At 42.9% G+C, this 24,535-nt stretch overlaps 1 protein-coding gene across 5 annotated transcripts in view; it reads right to left on the minus strand.

Annotated features, from left to right (window-relative positions):
* Nucleotides 1-24,535, minus strand: part of LOC132378342 (progressive ankylosis protein homolog B-like) — a 137,593-nt gene that overhangs the window by 26,187 nt on the left and 86,871 nt on the right. For all 5 annotated transcript variants that reach the window (XM_059945173.1, XM_059945175.1, XM_059945172.1 and 2 more), the window contains one exon: nucleotides 22,907-22,993. In XM_059945173.1, the coding sequence (XP_059801156.1) occupies nucleotides 22,907-22,993 (87 nt within the window). The remainder of the gene's footprint in view (nucleotides 1-22,906; nucleotides 22,994-24,535) is intronic.

Below are 24,535 nucleotides of genomic sequence, written 5' to 3' on the forward strand. Positions count from 1 at the left end.
TTGGGGGACCACTTCGTCAAGCACCTCCGCTCCATCCACCTCAAGCTGGACTTTCCGCCGGCCAAATAATTCAATTCCCATTCCCATTCTGACGTGGCAATTCATGACCTCCATTTGTGCAAAGGTGAAGCCACCCTTAGAGTGGAGGAGCAACACCTTATATTCCACCTGGGTACCCTCCAACCTGATGGCATGTATATCGATTTCTCCCTCCAGTGAACAAAGTTCCCCCCACCCCCTTCCTCTATTCCCCACTCTGACTTTCACTTCTTCTCACCTGCCTCTTACTCCCCCGGGGCCTCTCCTCCATCCCTTTCTCCCACTGTCCACTGTCCTCTCCTATCAGATTCGTTCTTCTCCAGCCTTTGACCTTTCCCACCCACCTGTCTTCATCTATCACCTGCCAGCTGGATTCTTTCCCCTCCCCCACCTTCTTTATACTGGCACTTTCCCCTGCCCTTCTCAGTCCTGAAGAGGGGTCTCAGCCCGAAACGTCGACTGTTTACTCTTTTCCATAGATGCTGCCTGACCTGCTGAGTTTCTCCGGTATTGTGTATGTGCTGCTTTGGGCTGCTCCTCTCCTATTCCTCCTAAAGACAATCAACACCTCTACTTTCTTACAAGGCTGAAGAGAGCTGGACAATGCACATATACACTCACGCCCTTCTGCGGATGTGTATCAGAGAGCACCCCAGCTTACTGCATCACTGTATGATATGGAAACTGCACTGTAGCAGAATCTATAACTAGTAGTCAGAACTGCCCAACACGTGACAACACAAGCCTATCCACCATCAAGAATATCTACACAGAAAAGTGCCAGATAAAGGCCAGTGACATCATGAAGGATCCAAACCACTCTACTTGTTATGCTTTGTAACTTCAAAATGCTAAATAAATTTAAAGGAAGACACTGGAGTCTGAGTATGTGGGTCTAACTTAAAAATTAATTTAAGCGAGGTATCACATGGTAGTGTGATGATGTATGTACTTCACACATTTTTACATATTATCCATAATTAATCACTTAAGCAAGAATGTTTAATCATGTGTGTACACGTACATACACACTCCAACTCAGTGAACTATGTACATTATACATTATTTAATACAACTATTATACTGTATACAGCATAGTGAATTTTAAATTGTCCCCTTCAGGAGTTGACTCAGAGACTGCTGGAAGTAATTCTGATAGTGATAGCCAACTTTCTTCTCTGACAGTAGACTCTGCTCTCCTCAACTGATCAATGTATTGTCTCCAGATGATATCAGACACACTGTGTCGGACAGTCACTCAGTTCTATCCTTAATCTTTCCACTTCCGTAGTTCCTCATTAGGACTGTTTGTCCAGGAGTGAAGGAACAAACCTCCTTGTTTGAGGAGCCTTCAATTTGACTCAGCTGTTTGTTCTGCATACTCCTTCTTAGAATGGGTTTCAGGACATCCAGGCGTAGAACAAGGGATGGGCAGGAACAGCGTAGCTGTTGAATTGCTGGTTGTGGAATGTGTTGTATTACAATATCCAAGGAGCAAATTCGTGAGCTTCTGGTTCAGTGTTAGTGTAGTGTTCTCTGCTGACATTGCTCACAGTGCATTCTTTAGACTCTGGACTAACTTCCCCACCAAGCAATTTGTAGCTGAGGGGCATGGTGCAGGGGCAATACGTCTTATTCATTTTTAGGAATGATCAAAACTGTTCGCCCCCAAACTATGATCCATTTTCACTGACTAAGTGTTCAGGAACACCAGTCCTTGTGAAGAGGCTTCTCAATATATAAACAGTGTGCCAGGCTATGGGGAACTCTTCTGGCCACTTGGTAACTGCATCCTTTACTACCAAGAAATTTGTGCCCATGAATGGTCCAACAAAATCTACATGCATCCTCTGCCAGGCCAATGCAAGCCATTCCCGGGGATGAAGAGGTGCTGCTCTTGGTATTTTCTGGATGAGTTGGCATTACATACAGCACATGGCAAGCTACTCAGTTTGCTAATCTATCCCAGGCCACCAGACAAATCTTTGAACCAACACTTTCATTTTAACCATGCCTACATTACTGGCATGTAGCTCCTCCAACGCTTTAGCTCTCAGCTTGGATGGTACAACAACTCTCTATTTCCACACAAGCCAACCTCCATCAAAAGCAAGTTCATCTCAACACTGGTAAAAATAGGGAAACTGGAGCCATTCTGATAGCCACGTAGACCAGAGAGTGTGTGGAGTCTTTTCTACTTTCCCATTAGATCATTTCTGTCATAATAGGGAGACTTTTGATTTGCATTGGGGAGAATATGTCAAGAGGAGTGTCTTTTTCAGTAATTTTTTTGGGTTCTTTATTTTCCAAGGATAAGCTGGACAATCCATCAGCACTTGCATGACTAGCTTGTCCTCTTGAATTCAATCTTGTAATTGGGACCTCCAAGAAACAGAGCCCATCTCTGCATTTGTGCTGCTACTGTTAGTGGAACAGTTTTCTGTGGATTGAAAATGGACACTGGCAGTCAGTAACAAGCGCAGACTCCCTCCCATACAAGTACTAGCTGAAATGTTTTACATCCCAATCCAGACTCAAGGCCTCTCTATCAATCTATGAGTAATTTTTCTTTGCAGCAGTAAGGGAACGTGATGCAAAGGCTATGGGGTTTTATCACTCATAACATTAAACATGATTGCACCCATATCATAAGGCGAGGCGTCAATTGTAAGCTTGACTAGATGATGTGGATCATAACGTGTCAATGCAGTATCTGACATCACCACATCCTTTACCTTTTAGAAAGCCACCTCACACTACTTTGTCCATTTGTTATTTCTTTCCAATCTGCAGTAACGAGTCCAAGGGGTGAAGCACAATAGCCAGGTTTGGTAGGAACTTGTTACAGTAATTGACGCATCCTGAAAAGGACTGCAACTGTGATATTGTGGTGACCCATTTCCTGGCACATCCGAACTGGCTCACAATTAGATAGCCTACGGGGGTTTGCGAGCACAGAGCTTTGGAGCCTCTGCGCCACAGGGGGCAGGTTGAGGGAGGCTTAAAAGTGAGGCTGAGAATTTCGAATAAAGTTTTTCCTTCGACTGCAGTTACCGACTCCGTGTCGTAATTTTAGCGCTGCGTGTAGCACACCGCTACAATTGGTGACCCCGACGGTCCAAACGATTTTTGGACCAGAAATGACCGACGCCGCCTCTGTTCACGCGGTTTTGTTGAAACTGCCGGGTTTCTGGACACAGCGACCGAACCTATGGTTCCAGCAAGCCGAAGCCCAATTCCACGTTTGCCGGATCACCTCAGAAGACACCCGCTACTACTACGTGGTGAGCTCCCTCGACCAGGACACAGCGGCCCAGGTCGCGGAGTTCGTACAGTCGCCCCCGGCAGACGGCAAGTACACGGAATTCAAAGCTCTGCTCCTCAGGACTTTCGGACTCTCACGGTGCGAGCGGGCTGCCCGTTTACTGCATCTGGATGGCTTGGGCGACAGACCTCCATCGGCTTTAATGAATGAGATGTTGTCTCTGGCCGACGGACACACACCCTGCCTCATGTTTGAGCAGGCATTCCTGGAGCAGCTGCCCGAGGACATACGCCTGCTGCTGTCCGATGCGGATTTCAGTGACCCCCGGAAGGTGGCAGCCCGGGCGGACTTGCTGTGGAACGCCAAAAAGGTGAGCGTGTGAGTGTCCATTGCACAGATCTCCCAGCCACGCTCCCAGCAGCAAACCAGTCCAGGCCCGGCCGCAGAGCCCGCCAACCCCCGGCCCAATGAACACTGGTGCTTCTACCACCAGCGGTGGGGCGCAGAAGCCCGCGGTTGTCGCCCGCCCTGCAAGTTCCCGGGAAACGACAGGGCCAGCCGCCGCTGATGGCTACGGCAGCTGGCCATCGGGATAGCCTCCTGTATGTGTGGGATAGAACGTCAGGACGCCGGTTTTTGGTCGATACTGGTGCCGAGATCAGCGTTTTACCTCCGACGAGTTACGACACCCGCAGCAGGGCACCGGGTCCCCCCCTGAGGGCCGTGAACGGCAGCACAGTAAGGACCTATGGCACCCGTCAGGTGCAGCTACAGTTGGGCTCCAGCCAGTTCACGTGGGACTTTACACTGGCCGCCGTAGCCCAACCGCTTCTGGGTGCGGATTTTTTGCGGGCTCACAGCCTACTGGTCGACCTGCCCAGGAAGAGACTGGTACACGCCGAGACCTTTCAGATGTTCTCCCTGGGTGCAGCCCAGTTGCCAGCCCCTCACCTCGGCTCCATCACGCTGTCCGACAACGACTTCACCAGGGTCCTGGCAGATTTCCCATCGGTTCTGGCACCGCAGTTCACAGCGGCCATGCCCCGACACGGCGTACAGCACCACATCCTGACCCAGGGACCACCTCTCCACGCCCGCGCTTGGCGGCTTCCCCTGGACAAGCTCCGACTGGCGAAGGAGGAGTTCCAGAGGATGGAGGAATTGGGGATCATCCGGCGGTCCGACAGCCCATGGGCCTCCCCCCTGCACATGGTGCCCAAAGCGACGGGAGGCTGGAGACCGTGCGGCGACTACCGCAGGCTGAACGAGGCTACCACACCGGACCGCTACCCTGTGCCGCACATTCAGGACTTTGCAGCAAACCTGCACGGCGCACGGATCTTCTCCAAGATAGACCTCGTCCGAGGGTACCATCAAATCCCGATGCATCCTGACGACGTCCCCAAAACGGCTCTCATCACCCCGTTCGGCCTTTTCGAGTTCCTCTGCATGTCGTTCAGCCTGAAGAATGCCGCACAGACGTTCCAGCGGTTAATGGACGCGGTGGGGCGGGACCTGTACTTCGCGTTCATCTATTTGGACGACATCCTCATAGCCAGCAGCAGTCGTCAGGAGCATCAGTCCCACCTCCGTCAACTCTGCGCCCGACTGAGTGAGTACGGTCTTACAATCAACCCCGCCAAATGCCAGTTCGGACTCGATACCATTGACTTCCTGGGCCACAGGATTACTAAAGACGGGGCAACCCCTCTGCCCGCTAAGGTAGATGCGGTCCGCCACTTCCCCCGACCCACCATGATCAAAGGCCTTCAGGAATTCATAGGTATGGTCAATTTCTACCACCGCTTCCTCCCTTCAGCTGCCCAGATCATGCGCCCCCTGTTGGCCCTGATGTCGGGTTCGAGCAAGGACATTACCTGGGACGAGGAGTCCGCCGCTGCTTTCGTTCAAACGAAGGAAGCTTTGGTGAACGCCGCAATGCTAGTACATCCCAGAATGGACGCCCCTACCGCCCTCACAGTGGACGCATCTAACACGGCAGTCGGTGGGTTACTGGAGCAACTCATCGCAGGTCGCTGGCAACCCCTGGCGTTTTTCAGCAAACACCTGCGGCCACCTGAGCTCAAGTACAGTGCTTTCGACCGGGAACTGTTGGCGCTCTACCTGGCAATCCGGCATTTCAGGTACTTCCTAGAAGGTCAGCCCTTCACCGCGTTCACAGACCACAAACCACTTACCTTTGCGTTTACGAAAGCGTCCGACCCCTGGTCATCCCGCCAGCAACGCCACCTGTCCTACATCTCTGAATACACAACGGATGTCCGGCACGTATCGGGTAAGGACAATGTCGTGGCGGATGCGCTCTCTCACCCTACCGTTCATGCCCTTTCCCAAGGGGTAGACTTTGAGGCACTGGCAGAGGCGCAGCAGGCGGATGAGGAGATTACGCGTTACAGAACCGCAGTCTCCGGTTTGCAGCTCCAGGACCTCCCCGTAGGCCCGGGTGAGAGGACCCTACTCTGACGTTGCCACCGGCCAGCCCCGTCCCGTCGTCCCGACAGCCTGGCGGCGCCGTGTTTTCAACTCCATTCATAACTTGGCGCATCCCTCCATCCAGACAACTGTCTGGGTGGTTTCCAGCAGGTTCGTTTGGCACGGACTCCGCAAACAGGTCAGTGAATGGGCCAAAACGTGCATGCACTGCCAGACGGCCAAGGTGCAGCGGCACACCAAAGCCCCACCGCAGCAGTTCCATCCCGCCCACCGGCGTTTCGACCACATTCATGTGGATATCGTGGGCCCCCTGCCAGTGTCGCACGGAGCGCGGCACCTCCTGACTATTGTGGACCGGTTCGCAAGATGGCCAGAGGCGGTCCCGCTCATCGACACCACCTCCGAATCTTGCGCCCGAGCCCTGATCACCACCTGGATATCTCGCTTTGGTGTACCGGCCCACATTACCTCCGACAGAGGCGCCCAGTTCACCTCCAGCCTGTGGTCAGCTATGGCCAGCCTTTTGGGGACTCAGCTGCACCACACAACTGCCTACCACCCACAGTCGAACGGGCTAGTGGAGCGTTTCCACTGTCACCTGAAGTCAGCCCTCATGGCCCGCCTGCGAGGAGCCAACTGGGCGGATGAGCTTCCCTGGGTCCTACTCGGCATCCGCACAGCGCCCAAGGATGACCTGCACGCCTCGTCGGCCGAGTTGGTATACGGCGCGCCCCTGGTCGTCCCTGGGGAGTTCCTACCAGCCCCACGGGGGCAAGAGGAAGATCCCGCAGCAGAAGCTCGGTAACCTGGCCCCCATACCCACTTCACAGCACGGGCGGAACCCGACCTGCGTACCCAAAGACCTGCAGAACTGTAAGTTTGTGTTTGTACGAAGGGGCGGGCATCGGCCACCGCTGCAGCGGCCATACGAGGGGCCGTTTATGGTGCTCCGGAACAACGGGTCTACGTTCGTGCTGGACGTTGGGGGGAAAGAGGAGGTTTTCACAGTGGACCGCCTCAAACCGGCCCATGTGGACCTGGCACAACCGGCCGAGTTTCCGGCACCTCGGCGCAGAGGCTGACCTCCCAAGCAGGTTCCTGCCCAGACTGTGGACTTTGGGGGGTGTATCGCCGGTTTTGGGGGGGGGGGTGGTTATGTGGCGACCCATTTCCTGGCACATCCGAACCGGCTCAAAATTAGATAGCCTACGGGGGTTTGCGAGCACAGAGCTTTGGAGCCTCTGCGCCACGGGGGGCAGATTGAGGGAGGCTTAAAAGTGAGGCTGAGGATTTCGAATAAAGTTTTTCCTTCGACTGCAGTTACTGACTCCATGTCGTAATTTTAGCGCTGCGTGTAGCACACCGCTACAATATATCCTTTAGCCTTGGGGCACCCACCACTGTTCGAATTTTCTCAGCAGACTTGTGTAATTATTGTGTGTCAATCTATGACCACATAAGCGATGCTTGATTTAAAGAATTCAGATTTGTCACAACATGATCTGAGCCCATAATCTTCTAACACTTGTCTTGATGTGTTCTTTCTCATCCTTACTGGTAACAAAGTCATCCAGGGAACACTGAGTGTCTGAATAGTCTTGCAGCACCTGGTCCACACCTTTTTGCCAGAGTTCCGGAAGTTAGGTGGAGATGCTACTCCAAAAATAAGCCTATTCTATCAATGCAAACACAAGGAAATCTGCAGATGCTGGAAATTCAAGCAATAGACACACAGAATGCTGGTGGAAAGCAGCAGGCCAGGCAGCATCTATAGGAAATGTTGACTGTACTTCTTCCTGTGGATGCTGCCTGGCCTGCTGCGTTCCACCAGCACTTTGTGTGTGTTGCTATTCTATCAATAAAGCCCCTTGTGAGAGTCTACGATGAGAAACACTTAGGACTCTTCCATCTGTTTCTGCAGGTAGGCCTCAGCTAAGTCCACTTCGCTGAAGTGTTTTCCTTCAGAAAGCCTTGCAAAAATATCCTCTATCCTGGACAGAGTACTGACCTACTTTCTGTACTAGGTTGATGGTAATCTTAAAATCACCACAGATCCTGACAGACCCTTTAGCTTGGCTACTGGGACCAATGGGCTCCACTCATTCCCTGGAAAGAATTCCCTCAGCCTCCATGTGATCTACCTCACTGGTTTCTTAATCACAATACAAGGAACAGGACATATTTTGAAAAAACTTGGGTGCAGCATTTTCATATAACACTGTTTTAACCCTTTATATGTTTGAGTTTTCCAGCACCATTCCTTGAACAATGCTGTGAAATCTTCCAGTACATTTCTTAATTTTCTTTCATAGGACTTCATTGCAGGGGCTGTGGCATGCAAATGATGGGTGAATCTCCAGTCAAGCTGTAGTTGCCTCAGCCAGTCATGTCCCCACAATGCTGGTCCTTCCATCTTTAACCTCATACAAACTCAATGTGGCTTGTTGGTTGTTGCATTTCACTGTTACAGATGTCACTCCCACAGGAGTTATCTATTCTCCAGTGTAATTTCTCAGTTGAATATCTGCAGGCTTCAATTTGGTATCTTTGAAAAGCTGTTCAAACTCATTTTGTGGAATGACTGAAACAGCTGAGCCAGTGTCTAATTCCCTTTTAATTAATTTGCTGTTCACTTCTGGCATAAACCATATCGCTTGTCTATTGTTAATTTTCACACTGTAAGCCACAAGGTTACCCAATCCTTGTCACTCTCATCATTATCAGATTTTTCATCAACAGCATCAAGATTGGTGCTCTTTTGAAAGTGCAATTTGTCTTTTGCAGTCCATTTATTTTTATCTGCCCAACATACTCTTTGTATGCATCCTAGTTTGTTGCATTTTCTACAAGTTTCACCTTAAATTTGCTTTGATTTAGTGTATGTGAGCCGCCACCACTATTGTAACATGATTTGGCAGCCAGGCTGGTTTCTGTTTAAGTGCTACAATTTTGTTCCTATTCACTTTTATCCTTGACCGCAACTCAACTGTTCCTCTGTGGTTTCCACTGAAGCAATAAATGTAAGTTGTGCTTCCATTAGGAGCCAATTTTGAATAAGATTCACAAACTAAACTATCTTTCAGTTCATCATTAAGCCCATTACCAAACTTACAATGTTCAGACAATCTCTTCAATTCAGCCATGTGCACTGAAATCGACTTTTTGATTCCGCATATGGAACCTAAAGTATTCTGCAATTAAGAATGGCTTTGGTTCTGAATGTTCTTGTAGTGCTTTGATAATATCAGCAAAGCTCATTTTGACTGGTTTGGCTGGAGCAGTTAAACTTTGATGCAAACTGTATGCCTTTAAACCCAATGCCCTCAGAAAACTTGGTACTCATTTCCCATTGGCTAATTCATTTACTTCAAAATATTGCTGAATTAGCTTGGTATACATATTCCAGTTATCTTTGTGTAATCAAACGTATCGATTTTCCTGACATGGCCAGATATTTCTGCACCCAGTACTCACTCTTTATGAACATGTGAATCCTTTCTCTTTATGAACCCACGAATTATTTTGCTTACTGCCTTATTTTAAAAACTTCATTGTGTCTTCCTTTCCAAAAAACATGTCCCGTGCTGCATTTAAAAAAAATTCAACCATCTCTGTATGCGCTGGGCTGTGTTTTTTTTCCACAGTGTCATTTTAAGTTTGAAGATCTCGCTGCATATTAAGAGGTTGATAGCCATCTTGGATTCATTTTATATATACCTCATTGCCAATATTATGTTTTGTAACTTCAAAACATTAAGCTAATCCAAAGGAAGACATGAGAGTCCGAGAATGTGGGCCAAACTTTGTTTACTTTAAGCGAGGTGCGCTTGTATCAGGTGGTAGAATGATGATGTATGCCATTCACGTATTTTAACATATAACCTTAATTATATTAATGAAACAAGAATATATATATACATACATACATACACACACACACACACACACACACACACACAATTACTCAAATATTACTTAAATATTAAATACACAATGCTGCTCATGGACTGTTTGTCTTAGTCCGATCACGGAGGACATGACACAGCACACCACCAGGACCACCAAATTCAAAAATAGTTACTTCCCCCAAGTAGCAAGGTTGACAAGCACTTCCACCAACTAACCCACTACACCCTCCACCACCACTACTTCATTTCCTGTCAGAGTCACCTTGTGTACAAACAACACTCCTGTGCCTAACTTCACTTTATGCAAACACAATCACTGTATATAAGATATCTTATGTATTAATACCTATTATGTTTCTTTATTATTGTGGTCTTTATCTTATTGTGTTTCTTTTGAAGCTGCACTAGATCTGGAGTAACAATTATTTTGTTCTCCTTTACAATTATGTACTAGAAATGACATTAAACATTTTGAATTGTGTCTTGAATGTGAATGTATTCCCAGTGCAGCAGGAGTAAAGGTTACCAGGCCACAGGTTGAACAAGGAAAGGAGAGTGAAAATGGCGTGTCTACTCTCACTGGGTTCGTACATAGTGATTTAGCTATTTAAGGAATTTATCCATCTGCTTAATAAAGATGCAAGGAGTTTGTACAGGATATTAATGAATATACAACCATTAACAAGTTACTCAGATGGTTTCATTGCTTCATCTTATTTTCAGATTGTGGAAAGAAATGTATTATTTTAATGTTATCTAATGTTATTCAGCTTCAAGTGATGATGGAATTACTCATGCAAAATAAAATGTATGGTCCAAAACGTATGTGATATAAATGCTGGATGCTTTGAAAAGAAAGCAAGATTTATGCAAGGCATATAGAGCTTTGTGGTATAACGGCATTTTTCTATTATAGAATACTCTACCAATTCATTCATTCTCACTTTGTGGGATGAAATACTGGCTAAATATGAAGCAGATAAAATGTGATGCCATAGCCAATGTAATTATCACTGTGTCTGTTTCTGGCTGCTGTATTGGTTGCAGTCTGCCTTCTTAAACTTCTACAGTCTGTGTATGAAGCTGATTGCAACAATGCATTGTTTTTTGGGGGAGGGGGTTGTGAGGAAGATTGTGATTTGACAACATAATTGGTCAACAATGCTGTAATGGCCATTGATTTAAAAAAAATGTGCCTCGTAGATTAAGTTCAATATATAACAGACTACGGAAATCCTGGCAAAATGACACCACCATATCTCAGCTAAATGGACAAAGAATACAGAAATGTATCACAATCTATTTTATGGAATTTAAACAGAGTTGTGATAATAAAGTTACAAATAAAGAAATCAAATGATCCCACGCACTAGAATTTCCTGATTCGTGATACACTCACAACTTTATATCCAACTTTCAAGGGGAGGATGGGCATAAATGAAAATATCAAGTTTTAACTGGAATTAATGGAATACTACGCCTGGCACAAAGGTAAATAAGACAATTTAGTGGGCTCCGTTAAATACATTTCTTATTTGAGAAAATGTTATGTTAGAGTCGTAAGATTAGCCTTGGTTCCACGAAACACAGGATAGCATCTGTTTAAAAAGCTTCTTCAGATATAGTAATAATCACACATTATTAAAAAGTACAGCGTCAGCAATCTCGGAATGTGCCAGATTCCAGTGGCAGCCTATGAAGAAAATAGTTGCAAGATCGTAAACTAGTCTTTGCCACAAATTGGAAAACAGACCATTCTGTCTCTCTTATATTTGGTCTTTGCTCATAAACAAAAGCCAAACCCTGCTGGAAAGTGTGCACATATATGTGCATTGGTGAAAACTCTATTGGACATGGCTTTATGATCAAACATCTGTTTTTGTCACACACGAACCAGCACTTTATCAAATAAGAAATTTACTCTGAAGTTGAAATAAGATTAAAGTGAAGAATGCGCTGGAAAAAATAGCTATTTAATGTCAACCAGAAATAAAATTTGAAGCCATCATGGCATGGCAGATGAAATTTCAGTATAAATATTGGCATTTTACCAATTGCATATCAAGGAATATTATATTTAGTGCAGTAGGAATTGTTTGAAAAGGACTAATTTAAAAGGATAATGAACATTTAATTTCCACAGGGGAATGAACTAAATAATTTTCCTACAGTAGAATTTTTGTGTTATTGGATTGGTAAGTACATTTCTCTTGCTGCTTTTCAATATAAATGATAGCTTTCTAGAACAACAATGCAGTTAGACAGAAACTAGCTTTTCTAGCTACTCATATTCTTCATCTCAACCCTTTGGTTACAGGTTAGAGTTATAATATATATGGGTGTAAAATAATAATTTAAGCTGTGTCATGTAGAGTCAACTTAATTAAATCAATTGTAGCTGAAGGCCAAATGTAAACAAGTAACACAGAGGAGGAAGTTGCAGCTGTATATAATCTATAGTCTGCAGAAATTGAATGCCACAATGCACCATTTCATGCCAACTTTAACTTTAATGAGTTGCTGGGCTATGTTAACAAGTTGAACATGTCTTATTGAAGATATAATATATAAATACAGTGGATTCCAGTTAACTGGACCATCAGATAAAAGGGGCAGCTGCTTATTTGTGTCAACTCGTAAAGAACAAAAACTAATCGAGAAAATAGCTGCGATTTCCTTCATTAGTTTGGGGTACTATGCTGCTTAACTGGGACAGGAGGACAATTTCTAGCTAGATTCAGTTATTTGCATGTTGAGTATGTGACTTTCTTAAAAACAATTTTCATGAAACTTCGGCTAAATGGGACAACTGCTTAATTAGACCAAAATGTATTGGTCCTGATGTGTTTCAATTAACCAGAATACATTGTACAGAGATCAAAAGACATGCATCTGTACTTAAAACAGAATTTTAAATGGGAACTATTCTCCACTCTTACACCACTTCCCCAAAAATAGCCAGGAGAAAAAAAATAATTCCTGTGCTTTTTAAACCTTCCCTAAAGCTCCTGAACATAGCACAAGCACCAATCAAGCCCAAGACCATCTGCCCTCTGTTGGAGTATAAAAGTTGCATTGTTTGCTGTGTAATCAAAACTATGTAGTCAGCTTTGAACTTGCTATTTGCTATGCATGTATCCAATTTAGTAGGAAAATGAAATCTTAAGAATGTAGAAGACAATGGTGTGTTAATGAGAGGTAGCTAAGAGATGTAGACTAGAACATGATTAAGTCAATGGGTAGAAACAATAATGGCGGATCTACTGGTGATACGCAACTGTGTAGACATTGTAGACCGATTGGATATGCTAATACAACTAAACCAGGAGATTGCTATAAAAAATGCAATGTACAAGGGCAGTCAGCGATTAGCTCAATGACTGTGTCAGCTTTGATTTGCAAATTAAAGTTTAATACTTCTTGAAAAATCTTCTGCGTCTCCTGGTCATTTGTGGGGCACGAGAAACCACGACACCTCCCAGTAACATTGCTCCACCCAGATTTGAAGATTACTCTAATTTTTGGATGGAGCATTTTTATTCCTTGCAAATGTGCACTGCTCATTCAGATGAATCTGAGGTCCAAGCCAACTAAAGTTTACATTGGGAGCCTGGCACTTAAACCGTGCTGCCAAATTGCCATGTGCCTATTTGGATAACATCCTGTGAAGCATTCAAGAAGTGAGAAATGGGAGAAGGCTCATAGCTTTTCTAAATTCATTACCAATCCTGTCAAACCTGTGGTATTTTAATATCATTTTCTTTCCACCAACTTTCTCCATCTACATGAATCCATGAGTTTACATCATGTCTGAACCAAGAACAAAAAAGTGTTTTACTTTGGCCTTGATTAACACAAGTTGTAAACTATATGCTGAGACCCACAAGTATACGATTACGATCTTAACTGCACTTTAAAACCATCTTTTTTTCCACTGGCAAAAACCTGAAATACAATTTGAATTTGGATTGCTTAAATCAGCACAATTCTCCACCCAGATCCTGTCATTCACTTCTGTCATTCCTGTCTTACATTATTCCAGTAAAGTTCATCCTAACAACATTTCAACTTCCAATAGTGCACATTACAATCTACTGGTCTCAACAGAGGTCAACCATTGCAACTAATTATCCTTAATAGCACATGCATACTCAATTCCTTTTCTTCTCCCAGTAATTTCAGGTAATTAATTAACCTTTTGAATTTATATTATCTCCCCGATTACTTTCTGCTATTCATTATCCTATACTATCTTCTTTGGTGCTCCTCTACTATTCTTTTTGCCACTTCATCTCTCTCCCAGGAGATCGTGGGTCTTCCCACATACTCTTTTCACCTTTTTTCCCTTTCCTTGCTGTTTGTTAGATCTCCATTTTTTCCAAGTTCTAGCAAAATATCATTGATCTGAAACTATTTCTTTCTCCAGATATACTGCCCAAACTGCAGATCATTTCCACCATTCAGATTTTACTTCACATATTTGTACAAGGGCAGCAAATGTGCAAATTATATATCATTTGGTAATACAGACAATAGTATTATTATCATATAAAATCTCTGTAGGAGCCATGTATGTATCTATTTTCTGTCTGTATTGTATTTTGTGCTGCCTGTTTTTATTATGGGTTCTGTGAGCATAGTCACATGTTCACCCTTTGTGCTGTTAGTTTAGTTAGTGAGAGACTTAGTAGGGATGGATACATTTTGTTGAACGCTTATTTCGCTAATTCTGTTATTGCTAATCTTGTTAATTTCACTATCACAATACTAGTTTTGTTAGTTTATTTTAAAAATTGCTATATAAGATTGCTGGTCTTGCTGGTTTCACAATAAAGAATTAAATTTACTTTTTTGCCTAAGAACTCAGTTATTTGGAAGTGCGTCACATGGTGTTAATTCCCCCATTCGATCTCTCAGCGGTTTCGGTTCATTTTTCAAGCAGCTGCTACAATCTTTAAGCAACAGATAAAAATCTGTGTTCAAAGATTCCAGACAGGTAATTCTGATAGATATTAAGGCTGACAAATTTGTTTATATCTATGAATACATACGTACAGTTTGCGGCAGTTTATTAATTCTGAAAAATGTCTCAGTAGCCTCATTCAGAAAAGATTGTAAAACTAGTCTTTCTTTGTCTTACTCCCAAATGTCCTGGTTCTTTGCTACATCGTTCAAACCTCTGCAGGTAGATTAAACAGTTTCTCAGCATCTTATCAGTTATGGTACTTACTCTCAAAACCTGAAAATCTATTCAAATGAAATGTTTCTCTCTTCATTGATGATCTCTGAGGAATTTCCAGTGAGTATTTCCAGCGTTCTCTATTTATAATTTGGATATGTTATCTTCTTCTTCATCTTATGTGTCAGGGGTTCCCAACCCTGGCTCCACAGACCCTTTGCTTAATGGCATTGGTCCATGGCATAAAAATGGCACATAGAACTCCTGATCGAAGTCATTGGTATAAATTGGACATGGTTGAGATGCAATATTGATCCATAAGGAACGAAACCATTAATATTTTACTAATCTGGAAATAAATCTCGCTTTTTCTGTTGACTATTCAATCCTTAATCCTTGCTAATATGTTACCAACATCCCGTTATCCTTTATTCTACATACAAAATTCTGCATTTCATCGGAACAAAAGAAAACAAAATGTCATCACATTTTCCAGCACCCTAAGCAGATTTCAATTAAATCTGATCCTCGTCCATTCTTGACTTTGCCATACAGTGGAGGTAGACAGTGGATAATGAAAAAGTAAGTCATAAGTCAGGTGTTGCCTAGTTTATCCTATGACTCGTTGAAAAGATACGTCAGCTCACAGCACAGAGATGAATCATGTCATATGAACATGTCCCTCCTCGTTTGTCAGCTGATTTAGAGAATGACCACTTCATACTATGATGTAGCCTGCCATGCCTGTGCTGACTGAAAAAGCTGTACGATTATGTGAATAGAAGCATGCTATGGTTGCATGGTCTCTCAAATCTGCTCCACCAATTCACTCTCAAATCTTATTCACTTTGCCATCTGATATCCATTTCCTTCAATTACCCTAGTGTTCAAATCTATTGAAAGTACTAACATTCGAGCATCCACAGGCTCTCTGTGCTGCAGAGTTCTCATTATGTACAATTGAGTAGACATTTTTCTTCATCCCACTCTTAAATATCCTGATTGTTCCCCCTTCTTCAAGCCTCCACAACAAGAAGAAACTTCCTCTCAGCATTGTATTAGTTCCTCCCTCAGATTTTTAAAGGTTATTTCTTCAGCAGTTAGATTGGGGCACGACTGCAGAAGTGCGTGGACGTCAGCCAGGTAGAACAGCGAGAAGAGTTTAAAAGGAGAATACTTTATAGAGCAGATGACGGAGTAGAGGGAGACAGAGTAGGAAGGTTTTTGTTCAACGGGGCTTCAGTAATAACGGGTTGAGGCGAAGTAGGTTATCTGTGTAGAACACAGACAGGAAGTATGTGTGTGAGACCAGTGTTCTGTGCTCAGTGTCAGATGTGGGAAGTCCTGGAGACCTCCCAGCCTCTTGGACGGCCACATCTGCGCCAGGGGCGTTGAGCTGCTGCTCCTTAGGGACCACGTTGTACTCACTGTACACCCATGATTGTGTAGCCAAGTTTCCATCAAACTCAATATATAAGTTTGCTGATGACACCACAATTGTAGGCCGCATCTTGGGTAATGATGAGTCTGAGTACAGAGAGGAAAATAAGAACCTGGTGGCATGGTGCGAAGACAATAACCTATCCCTCGACGTCAGCAAGACGAAGGAATTGGGTGGTGACTTCAAAAGGAGCAGCAGACGGCAAGATCCCATCTACATCGGCGGTGCGCAGGTGGAACAGGTCAAAAGCTTTAAGTTCCTTGGGGTGAATATCACAAATAACCTGACTTGGTCTAACCAAGCAGAGTCCACTGCCAAGAAGGCCCACCGGCGCCTTTACTTCCTGAGAAAGCTGAAGAAATTTGGCCTGTCCCCTAAAACCCTCACTAATTTTTAATAGGTGCACCGTAGAAAGCATTCTTCTAGGGTGCATCACAACCTAGTATGGAAGTTGTCCTGTCCAAGACCAGAAGAAGCTGCAGAAGATCGTGAACCTAGCCCAGCACATCACACAAACAAATCTTCCATCCTTGGACTCACTTTACACCACACGCTGTCGGAGCAGTGCTGCCAGGATAACCAAGGATAAGTCCCACCCAGCCAACACACTTTTTGTCCCAGTTCCCTCCAGGAGAAGGTTCAGGAGCATGAAGATATGTACGGCCAGATATGGGAACAGCTTCTTTCCAACTGTGATAAGACTGCTGAACAGATCCTGACCCGGATCTGGGCCGTACCTTCCAAATATCCAGACCTGACTTGCACTCCCGAACTTTCCCTTTTCTATTTTCTAATTATGATTTATAATTTAAATTTTTATTACATTTACTTTGATTTGTACTTCAGGGAGCGCGAAACACAGAAACAAATATCACTGCGATGATTGTACACTCTGGTATCAATTGTTTGGTGACAAAGTATTTGTATGTTAGGGAACTGGAGATGCAGCTCGATGACCTTTGTCTGGTCAGGGAGAGTGAGTAGGTGATGGGAGCTATAGGCAAGTACCTTGGGAGACAGATAAGTGGGTAACAGTCAGGAGCGGGAAGGGCAAGAGTCAGATGCTACAGACTACCCCTGTGGCTGCCCCCCTTGACAATAAGTACTGTTTGAGTACTGTTGGATGGTGACAGTCTACCTGGGGGAAGCAACAGTGGCCGCGCCTCTGGCACAGAGTCCGGCCCTGTGGCTCAGAAGGGTAGGGAAAGGAAGAGGATGGCAGCAGTGATAGGGGACTCTATAGTTGGAGGGCCAGACAGACGATTCTGTGGACGCAGGAAAGAAACACGGATGGTAGCTTGTCCCCAGGTGCCAGGGTCTGGGGTGTTTCTGACTATGACCACGATACCCTGAAGTGGGAAGAAGAACAGCCAGAGGTCGTGGTACATATTGGTACCAACAACATAGGTAGGAAAAGGGAGGAGGTCCTAAAAGGAGACTACATGGAGTTAGGATGGAAGTTAAGAAGCAGGACCTGAAAGGTAATAATCTCAGGATTACTGCCTGTGCCACATGACCGTGACTATAGGAATCGAATGAGGTGGAGGATGAATGCACGGCTGAGAGATTGGTGCAGAGAGCAGAGATTCAGATTTCTGGATCATTGGGATTTCTTTTGGGGCAAGCATGACCTGTACAAAAAGGATGGGTTGCACTTGAATCCCAAGGGGACCAATATCCTGGCAGGGAGGTTAGCAAAGGCTATTGGGGAGAGTTTAAACTAGAATTGCTGGGGGATGGGAACCAAACTGAAGAGACAGAGGAAGAGGCGATTGGCTCACAAATAGAGAAAGCTTGGAGACAATGCGAGAGGGAGAACAGGTGATAGAGAAGGGATGCACTCTGACTGATGGTTTGAGATGTGTCTATTTTAATGCAAGGAGTATTGTGAACAAAGCGGATGAGCTTAGAGTGTGCATCAGTACTTGGAGCTACGATGTTGTGGCCATTGCAGAGACTTTGATGGCTCAGGGGAAAGAATGGTTACTTTGTATGGTTACCTCTTGCAGACTGCATCAGGTTTTCCTCCAGGATTTCCCTGTACTTTGCTGCATTCATTTTACCCTCTACCTTCACAAGCCTTCTAGGGCCTGCTGGTGTGAAGCATCCCCACAGCGTGATGCAGCCTCCACCATGCTTCACAGTAGGAATGGTGTGTCTTTGATGATGTGCAGTGTTTGGCTTGCAACAAACATAGCCTTAGTCTGATGGTCAAAAAGCTCAATTTTGGTTTCATTAGACCATAGAACTTTCTTCCAGCTGACTTCAGAGGCTCCAACATGCCTTCTAGCAAACTCTAGCCAAGATTTCACCAGAATTTTTTCAACAGCTTTCTCTTTGTATCCATCTCCTAACTTGTGCTTTTTAATAACCTTTTCACTAAAGTGCTTGGAATATTCTTTTGTCTTCGTGCTGTAGTTTTTGCTGGGATACCAACTCACCAGCATTTGGACCTTCCAGATATAGGTTTTTTTTTACTACAATCAATTGAAACAACTTGACTGCATGTCTCCAAAACAGATCACCATTTAACAAATTATGTGATTTCTAAAACCAGCTGGCTGCACCAGTGATAATTTGGTGTGTCATATTAAAGGCAGGTGAATACAGTACTTATGAAATCAATTTTTTCTGTGTTTTATATCTGTCATTAATTTAGATCAATTTGTAGAGATCTGTTTTCACTTCGGCACAAAAAAACTGTCTTTTTCTGTTGATCAGTATCAAAAAAGCCTAAGTAAATCTACTGTGATTTTACACACACACACACACACACACACACACACACATATATAGTGCTTAAGACTTTTGCACAGTACTGTATATGGCATAGATTAGGAAGGTGGTTGGGAAATGGAATTAAGAGTACTTTGCTTTGAATTAGGTTAGTATTAAGTGTTATTTGGTAACTGTAAAAGCATAATATATAGAGCTGTGCAAAAGTCTTAGGCACCACTAGATAGGAAAAAGACTGTTACCATTCACAATATCTAAGCCCCTCCTGTTTTATAAAGTTCTATAAGAAGAGCCAGGGATCAAAGACCCAAACTATCCAGCTTTTCCTTACAACTCAAAACCTTTCAGTTCTAGTACATCCTTGCGAATCTCTTCCCCATTCTTTCCAGTTTAGTAACATCTTTCCTTAATGTTGTGTGACCAGAATTGCACTCAATACTCATTAGTTTATGTAATAAACATTTGTCTGATAGCTTATCAAATTGGTTTTATTCACGTTCTTTGCCTCTTTATCTAGTTCACTTTGAAATGTTACTATTGGATCAGTTTCTGTTTGCAGATGGTTCCTTTCAGACCAGAATATTTTGCTAAATAAAACTGTTTCATTTTTTTCTTTTGCCAATCATCTTAAATCTCCATCCTTTGATTACAAACCCTTCTCCAATGACAATGGAATTTTGTTAGTTATTCCATCAGGACATCACAATTTCTACTAATTCTCCACTCACTCTTCTTTGCTCCAAGGAGAATGCCCAGATATTCTGCAAAATCCACAGAAATGCTAGCCCATTTCTTCCAGTTAGTTTCTGCATCCTCCCTAAAACCTTGACTAAATACTCCAGAACACTCCAGCTGCCTAACTACTGTTTTAGATGTTTGAACATAACATCATTTCTTTTTGTTGTCTCATTTGTTAATAGATTTACAAATACTCATTCTCTTCATCATCTTCAAATATACCGCAGCTGCTCTTACGGGTCTTTTCAGATTGAGTCATTCAGTTCTTATTGTCTTTGGTTCTACCTACCAACTAATCACATTTAGTTGAAATTAAAAATGTCACTTTCTGAGTAAATGTTGTCTTTTGATCGATACTATGCATCTTATTTGATTACCACATTTCTAAGTTCTGTTCATCTGAAAGCCTAAAAGTTACAGCTTGCATCTCCAAGTCCAGATCATTAATATATATCAAAAGTGACAGTGGTCGTGGTGTTGACTTTTGAGGAAATCCATTATAAATCTCCCTCTAGTCAGAAAAAACAACTGTTCACCATTATTTTGGTATTTTATGTCTTAGCTAAACCTGTGGGCAAACTGCTGTATCCTATGAATTTTAATATTGTTAACATCTATTATGTAACAACATTGTCAAGGAATTATTGATCACAATTTACAAGCACATTAATCACACCATCCTTATCCGCCACCTCTGTTACTTCAGTCATATTAGTCAGACGATTTTTGCTTCTAAAAGGCTACAGACATCCACTTTCCTAATGCCCAGCTGAAATTGGTTTCTTATTGTCACATATACTGAGGTATAATGAAAAGCTTGCCCTGCATACTCTCAATGTATTAAACTGTAGACTCAAAGATCCCTTGTTCTATATTACTTTTATCTTTATCCAAGATTTTTAATAAGAACTGGATATCTCCAGTCAATTCATAAGACCATTAGATGTAGACAAATTAGGCCATTTGTCTCAACTTAATGGCTGAGTTGTAAACTCTCTCAACTCCATTCTCCTGCTTTCTCTCCATAACCTTTGACACCCTTACTATTCAAAAACCGATCAACCTCCACTTCTTCAAGTTTCCTTCTTTAAATAACAGAGGATACAGGCATCTAGAGCAAGTAACATTTTAGGTTCCATCTCTTTATGAAAGAAAATCATAAGACATTTATAATGATACATGATATCTCTTTTCCATAGATGCTGCCTTGCCTGCTAAGTTCCTCCAGGATTTTTATTTGTGTTGACATTTATAAAGCACATTTCACCTCTTCCAAAGCTTCCCAAAGGGCTTTAAAACCAATCAATACAAAATTATAAAGCTGGAGATATGACAGCCAACTTGTACACAACAAACATCCACAAATGTGAATGCAAAATGAGCAGGTGTTTGACTGATGCTGATTTAATGATAATTACTGGACAAAATGTCTGTGATAATTCCTTTCCTCTATATGAAACAGAACTGCAGGAACTTCTACATCCAAATGAGAAGGCCATTGGCAGGCCATCTCCATCTCACTTCTGTAAACTTAAGATCATCCAAAACTCTGAAGGCCAAAAGCTAGCATAGACCAAGTAATTTTCTGCCATTACTAGAGTGCTCACTGACCTACAAGACCTCCAGTTAAGCAATACTCCATCCCACCCGTGTAATTTCCTTCAGTCATATAACTCTCAAAGCAGGTTCTCACCCCCTCAGGTTGGGTGAGACTGGAAGTACAGGTTGCAGGTTTAGGGTAAAAGCTGAAATATTTAGGGGGAACCTGAAGGGGTGACGCAAGTGTGGAATGAACTGCCAGCGGAAGTGGCAGATGTGGATTCAACTGTAACACTTCAGAGAAGTTTGGATAGGTACATGGACAAGAGTGGTATGGATGGCTATGGTCCTGTTGCAGGTAGATGTGACTATGTAGAAAACCAGGCTGGCATGGACTAGATGGGCTGAAGGGCTTGTTTCTGCACTGTAGCACTCTATGGCTTCTCTGATTCCAGACAAAAGCAGATCTCTAATTTGCTCTATTACTGACAGCAAGGCTTTTAACTGTCAAGGGACAATGCTTTGGATGTTTTTCCTGAATCCCCTCTACTAAAAGTTTGCTCCTTAAAGATAGTCATTTAAGCCTACCACTTTGACCAAACCAACATCATTACTTCCTTAAATGATTTAACACAATTCGAGTTCATGTGAGGGCTCTGGGGTATTTTGATATGTTGAAGATCTGATACAGTATTTTTATATTCAGTAACATGAAAATAGTGTAGAAGCTTACTTCAATTTTGCACCACAGAGAAGGGCACAGGCCTATCACTGATGGCTTTAATTTACCAACAGTTTGCATAACAATACAAACTAAAGTTTGTGAGTAATATAAGCAGCTGTAAACTAAATGATTCCTTAAACTTGCTTCGCTATTTAATAAAATAACAGCTGCTCTGGGCCTCAGCTCTATAACCCTTATTCTTTTCTACATTCCCTATTCTAAAGATTTGAGAGCCTCAGAAGAAATTGCTTCTCATCTCCATCACAAACAGGAAGACTTCTTCCTTATGAAAAAAAATGCACCCTAGTGTATTTCTGAATTTCCCACTGCAGGAAATACCTCAATATCTAAAACCCCCTCAAAATCTTGCATGTTTTAATGAGGTCACCCATCACCCTTCTAAACACAAATGCATGTAATTCCAACTTGTTAAATCATTCCTGCTAACAGAACCCCTGTCAACTTGAGAATTAATCTAGTGAAACTTCTTTTGAACAGCCTTCAGAACAAGCATATCCTCCTTAAATTAGCAGATCACAATGGCGCACAGTATTTCAGGTATAATTTCACCAATGCTCCCAACGCATTTACAGTGAGACCTAAGTACTTTTATACTGAATTCCCTTTGCAATAAAGGCCAAGATTCCATTTGCCTTTCCAGTTACTTGATAGATTTGTCTGGTATTCTTTCGTTTCTTGCTGATTTTGCAATTGCAGCACATGACACAATTTACACCCACTTTTAAACTTCTAGCCTAACTTTTTAACAAATTAAGCATGTCCATTAGTATTTACTGTAGGAAAAAATGGAATGAATTAAAGAGAATCAAATTAATTATCATAAACTATCAAAATAACTTTGGTCCAGAAGCTCTGTACTCACTGTGACAGAGATAGCCAAGCAGGTAAAAGTAAATCTCTTGATGTGTGATTTATTGATGATGTTTCCAAGTTTATTGCTGGGATTGTTCTGTAATAAATTAAAAATAATAGTTGCTGGTATCATAATATTATATTTTTTTAAACTGTCATCAATTAGCTTGCAAATGATTCAATAGTTCGTAATGACAAACAATTTGAGCTGCCATTTTTTACAATGCCTAAAGTTTATATTACAAAATGCTGGCTGAATTAATCATTTTCATAATTACTTTCATAAATAAATGACGAAGTGAAAATAACAATCCCAATAAAGATTACAATTTTAACAACTGGTATAAGAATTTTGTTATCAATTTTTTCATGCAACCTGTATCATAATCAGAATCAATTATTATTTTTAGATAAAAATTCCATTACAGCATTACTAAATAATTTTCAGTATTTATACAAGACAATTTAATGACTTTGATAGATGTAGAAACCTGTTTAGAGTGTTTCCAGCTTTTAACTCATCACAAAGATCAGCAATTCCTCCTTTCCTGTACAGATGCACTCAAATCTTACTGCCCCTCTCCTTAAGGGACATTACAATCACAGTCAGATTTATCATCACTGTCTTATAAGACCAGAAGATACAGGAGCAGAATTAGGCTATTTGGCCCATTGAGTTTGCTCTGCCATTTCATCATGGCTGTTCCCTCTCAGTCCCAATCTCCTGCCTTCTCCCCATATCCCTTCATGCCCTGACCAATCAAGAATCTATCAACCTCTGCCTTAAATGTACCCAATGACTTGGCTTCCACAGTCACCTCTGGCAATGGATTCCACAGATTCACTACTCTCTGGCTAAAGACACTCCTCCTCATTTCCATGCTAAAAGGACACCCCTCAATTCTGAGGTCCACTGGTCTTAGATCCTTCCATCACAGGAAACATCCTCTCAACATCCACTCTATCAAGGTCATTCAACATTTGATAGATTCCAAAGAGGTCACCCCTCATTCTTCTGAATTCCAGTGTGTAAAAGCCCAGAGCCAACACACACTTCTCATATGACAAGCCTTTCAACCCCAGAATCATTTTTCTGAGTCCTCCTCAATGTCAGCACATCCTTTGTTATGTAAGAGGCCTAAAACTGCTCAGCATTCTCCTAGTGAGGCCTCACCAGTGCTTTATAAAGCCTCAACATTACATCTTTGATGTGCAGTTTGTGGTTTTGCAGGAGCATTACAGTGCCAGGGCATACAATTATTATAAATTACAACATCAATAGTGCAGAGTAAAAGGAATAATGAGGTAGCGCTCATGGACCATTCACGAGTCTCTTGGCAGAGGGGAAGAAACTATTGCTGAATCATTGCGTAGAGTCTTCAGGCTCCTGTTCCTCCTCGCTGTTGTTAACATTGAAAAGAGAGTGTGCCCCAGAAAGTGAGAGCCCTTAATGGTGAGGCACTGTTTCTTGAAGGTGTCCTTGATGGTGAGGAGGGTTGTGTCCATGATGGAGCTGGCCAAGTCTCCAAACCTCTGTGGCTTCCTACCATCCTGTCCATTGGAGACGCTACTAAGCAGTTGACACTTTTGTGAAAACGTCTGTGTGTTATGATCACATAATGGTCCCCTCCCCCCACCA

The sequence above is a fragment of the Hypanus sabinus genome, chromosome 20, assembly GCF_030144855.1.
Source record: "Hypanus sabinus isolate sHypSab1 chromosome 20, sHypSab1.hap1, whole genome shotgun sequence".
Taxonomy (NCBI): domain Eukaryota; kingdom Metazoa; phylum Chordata; class Chondrichthyes; order Myliobatiformes; family Dasyatidae; genus Hypanus; species Hypanus sabinus.